The sequence below is a fragment of the Hibiscus syriacus genome, unplaced genomic scaffold (genome assembly GCF_006381635.1).
Source record: "Hibiscus syriacus cultivar Baekdansim isolate YM2019G1 unplaced genomic scaffold, ASM638163v2 tig00111105_pilon, whole genome shotgun sequence".
In the NCBI taxonomy this organism is placed as follows: Eukaryota; Viridiplantae; Streptophyta; class Magnoliopsida; order Malvales; family Malvaceae; genus Hibiscus; species Hibiscus syriacus.
In genome coordinates this window covers 3,005,484-3,009,579 of record NW_024062987.1, presented here as the reverse complement: position 1 = coordinate 3,009,579, position 4,096 = coordinate 3,005,484, and the positions used below count along the sequence as shown (strand labels likewise).

At 38.3% G+C, this 4,096-nt stretch overlaps 1 protein-coding gene across 1 annotated transcript; it reads left to right on the top strand.

Moving 5' to 3' along the window:
• Window positions 1–3,320: 3,320 nt before the first annotated feature.
• On the top strand, window positions 3,321–3,855 carry LOC120153999 (indole-3-acetic acid-induced protein ARG7-like). Its single transcript, XM_039165857.1, has one exon. The coding sequence runs from the start codon at window positions 3,344–3,346 to the stop codon at window positions 3,716–3,718; it is 375 nt and encodes a 124-aa protein (XP_039021788.1). The 5' UTR covers window positions 3,321–3,343; the 3' UTR covers window positions 3,719–3,855.
• The last annotated feature ends 241 nt before the right edge of the window (window positions 3,856–4,096 follow it).

Below are 4,096 nucleotides of genomic sequence, written 5' to 3'. Positions count from 1 at the left end.
TGTTAACAGCTACTGATGACAATATTCTGATGGTATTCAATTTTGCAACCAGTGCAAAAGTCTCCTGGTAGTCGATGCCAGGACTGAGAAAAACCTTTAGCAACCTCTTGCCTTGTATCTTTCCACACTCCCATCCGAATGATATTTGACTGTGAATATCCACCTGCATCCAACAACTCTCTTCCCTTCTGGCAAATCTGCCAACTCCATGTCTTATTCTTTTGCAACGCTTTATCTCCTCTTCCATGGCATTTTTTCCATCAGGAGATTGAAATGATTCTGTCATATTTCTTGGGATTTTCACACTGTTTGCTGCAGTGAAGGCCCTGAATTAGACTGTAATTTCTCATATGCAACTACTTATTTATGGGACGAGCAGTGCATTTCTTACCCCCTTCCTAATAGCAATAGAAAATCATCAAGATCACAGTATAGCATCTTGGGAACCATCATTACCTTCTGTTCCAGCTGCAACAGGATCCAATCTGGTTCTTGGCAATGCTAGGCTGACTAATTTCTTCAGCAACATCTTTCCTTCTCTTGCTCACTAGGAATTGGGACAGTGCTAACCGGCTTTGGAGAGACAGTAATAGGTAAAGAAATGATAGGTTGTAAAGGAATATCGATTTGGACAGGCTGAAATTCCTTATAACTCTCCCCCTGAATTTTTGTTCCTGAAAAATAAGGTTGGTTTTAAAAAAAATGTAACATCAAAGGAGATATAGGTCTTTTTTGTGGAAGGTGAGTAACACTTGTAACCCTTATGACTCAAAGAATAGCCCAAGAAAACACACTTTATGGACCTAGGATCTAATTTCCCTCTGTTGTGGATATGAACAAAGGTTGTACACCCAAACACCCGTAGAGAAAGACTTGAGTTTAAATGTTTAAAATGGGGATAAAGCTGAAACAGAACCTTAGTAGGAATTTTGAAATCTAAGGTCTTACTTGGCATTCTATTGATGATGTAAGTGGCTGTAAGAAGAGCTTCCCCCCAAAGATACTTAGGAGCATTAGCAACAAACATAAGAGACCGAGTAACCTCTAGAAGATGTCTATTTTTCCTTTCTGCTACCCCGTTTTGTTGAGGTGTGTTGACAAAAGAAGTAAGGTGAACAATGCCTTTTTCCTTAAAGAAATACCCAAGGGTTTTATTCAAATACTCACTCACATTGTCACTCCTTAGAATTTTGATTTTTGTGTCAAATTGGGTTTCAACTTTTTGATAAAAACTTTTAAAGAGAGACTCAACCTCAGACTTTTCTCTCATTAAGAATACACATGTTGTCCTAGAGTAATCATCTATAAAAGATACAAACCACTTATACCCAGAAATACTTTTGATAAGAGAAGGGCCCTAAATGTCACTATGGATGATGGAAAAAGGTGTTGTTGGTTCAAATTTGGATGCAATATATGGTTTTCTGGTGTGTTTGGCTATTTGACAAATTTCACAGGAAAACAAAGAAGGATATTTATTTATAAATAAGTTTGATAACATTTTGGAAAGATAGAAAAAATTAGGATGTCCTAATCTAGAGTGCCATAACATAATTTTATTGGTATTGAGATCAGAAGATAAAACTGGTTTTCTAAGAGCATTGGATAAGGCATGATTTTGAGATGCTTGACCTCCAATGGTGTACAATCCTTTGCCCAACCTAGCACTGCCAATCACCCTCTTCGAGTCATGGGCCTGAAAAATACAACCACCAGTACCAAACACAACATTACAACCATAATCTTGAATTAATTGCTGACTGACAACAGATTGCATGCAAGTTTAGGAACATAGAGGACATTATGAAGTAGTAGATTTTTGTTAATGTCACAGACCACTCCCTTTGACTGTAGTGAGAGAGCCATCTGCTATTTATAGAGGCTGGTAAGCTGCTTCACTATATTCCTCCAAGAGATCAACGTTTCCTGTCATGATCTGATGCACCTGAGTCTATTATCCATTGTACCGAGGAAGTATATGAATGATTACCTTCAGTAGCAGTATAAGCCACATTGGTAGGTTTGGCTGTCATACTGCTCAAAATTTGTTGCAGCTCCTCTATATGTTTCTTGTTAAAACTGCTGGAGGAATCATCTTGAGAGGCAATATGGGCCTCTTTTTGAAACCTGGACCGTGTGAGCTGTCGATCTGCTGGTTTTCCGTGCAAATTCCAACATTGATCTATCATATGGCCTGGTTTCTTACAATGTTCACACCAGGGGCAATTTTTCCTCTGTTGGTTCCTAGAGGTGGAACTAGTGACAAGTGCAGAAGCATCTGTTCGCTGAACTGGTGGCACCATCAGAGATCGTCGGCTTTCCTCCCTCCGAATCTCTGAAAAAACTTCTTGGACCAAAGGAAGGGGTTTGGTGGCAAGAATCCTTCCTCTTGCTCCATCAAACTCTCCATTCAGTCCAGATAGAAACTGAAAAACTCTCCTCTAATTTGTCTGCCTATTGTAGAAGTTGCTGTCTTCTTGACACTTCCATTCATTCTTTTCATATAAGTCGATTTGATGCCAATACTTGTTGAGAATTCTGAAGTACTGTGCGATACTAAGGTCTCCTTGTCTGAGATCTTTAATGTGATTCTCAATCCCAAAGAGCTCCGATGTATTGTTAGCACTGGAATAAGTATCTCGCGCTGCATTCCAAATTTCTGCAGCAGTTTGGTATAGCATGAAATTCTCCCCTACTTCAGGAATCATGGAATTTATTAACCATGACATTATCATGGTATTTTCACTCTGCCATGTGTTGTACTTTGGGTCTGTCTCTTCTGGAATCGGCATTGAGTCAGAAAGATAGGCGATTGTTCTTCTTCCTGTGATATATAGTCATACGGACTGGGACCATGGTAGGTAGTTGTTTCCATTTAGTTTGTATGAGGTTATCGGTGAAAGAGATGAATCTGAAATCTGAAAATCAGATTGATAGGGGTTGATCTGGGAAGTGATTTCAGATGCTGAAGGATCCGGATTAGCCATGAAAAAAAATAGAGTTGAACATGAACTAATTTAAAGAGAAGCATAAATCGGATTGATCGTTCTAACCTGATACCATGTAAAAAACAAACTGTAGAAAACAAAATAGTCTGTTATGTTTTCTTATTTCATTCAGTAGAGTATATTACATATTTATATACAAATAATGCCTCTAAACTAAGAAACTCTAAATTAGGAAATATACTAATCCTAGGAGATGCAATCCCTTGAAACAAGGGATTGAAAAACAAAGCATAATTACAGAATCTCTTAATTTAAGGAATTGAACAGCTCATTTCTATAATTCCTACAACTTTACATAACCTACAGTATACTACTAATAATTCCGTAGGAAGAACATGAAAGAGAATTTTCTCAAGGCATACCTTACCAAATGGAGGAAGATGAGTAGTAGAGGTCCACGTTGTGACGGTTGCGAGTTCAGTTATAAGTGGGCTAATTGGCCAAACTCCATGCATGAAAGGAGCTCAATCCCAAGGAATGTGCCAAAGGGTCACTTAGCAGTGTATGTTGGTAAAGACTATAAAAGGTTTGTGATTAAAACCACCTTGCTCAAGCACCCACTTTTCAAGGCATTGCTGGATCGAGCTCGAGACGAGTATGGTTTCGCCACCGATTCCAGACTCTGCATTCCTTGTGATGAAAGCCCCTTCCTCAATGTCGTTCGTTGTGTTAACTCTCCACAAGATTGCAGATTCTCCCGGTGTCTTTAGGAATTCATGCTGGAACTTTGATTGATTCACCATGTACCAGTCCTAATGTGAAGAGTACAATTTTGTAACATAAATACTGTAATCTATAAACGTAGTTCAATTGAAAAATATTAACCTCCGTTTTTACCTACAAGTAAACACACGGAATCGAAGTTGGCAGCATCTGAAGGTTTCCAGTCCTGGCCTCCACCTTCATTTCAAACTCGACAATAATTTCTAAGCTAAACAAAGTAAATAAATAGAATTACAGAATTATTGACAGTTTTGTTCAGCATCAAAAAGAAGTAAACACCCTTTTCCCATCGTCCCGAGGTCAAATTTTGAGACAAATATTAGTACTATGTAGAATTTTAAATGCACCAAATCCATGTTGAAGAG

What these genes read in the sequence shown, in the direction of transcription:
- LOC120153999 (XM_039165857.1), top strand. Translation starts at nt 3,344, where the DNA reads ATGAAAGAGAATTTTCTCAAGGCATACCTTACCAAATGGAGGAAGATG.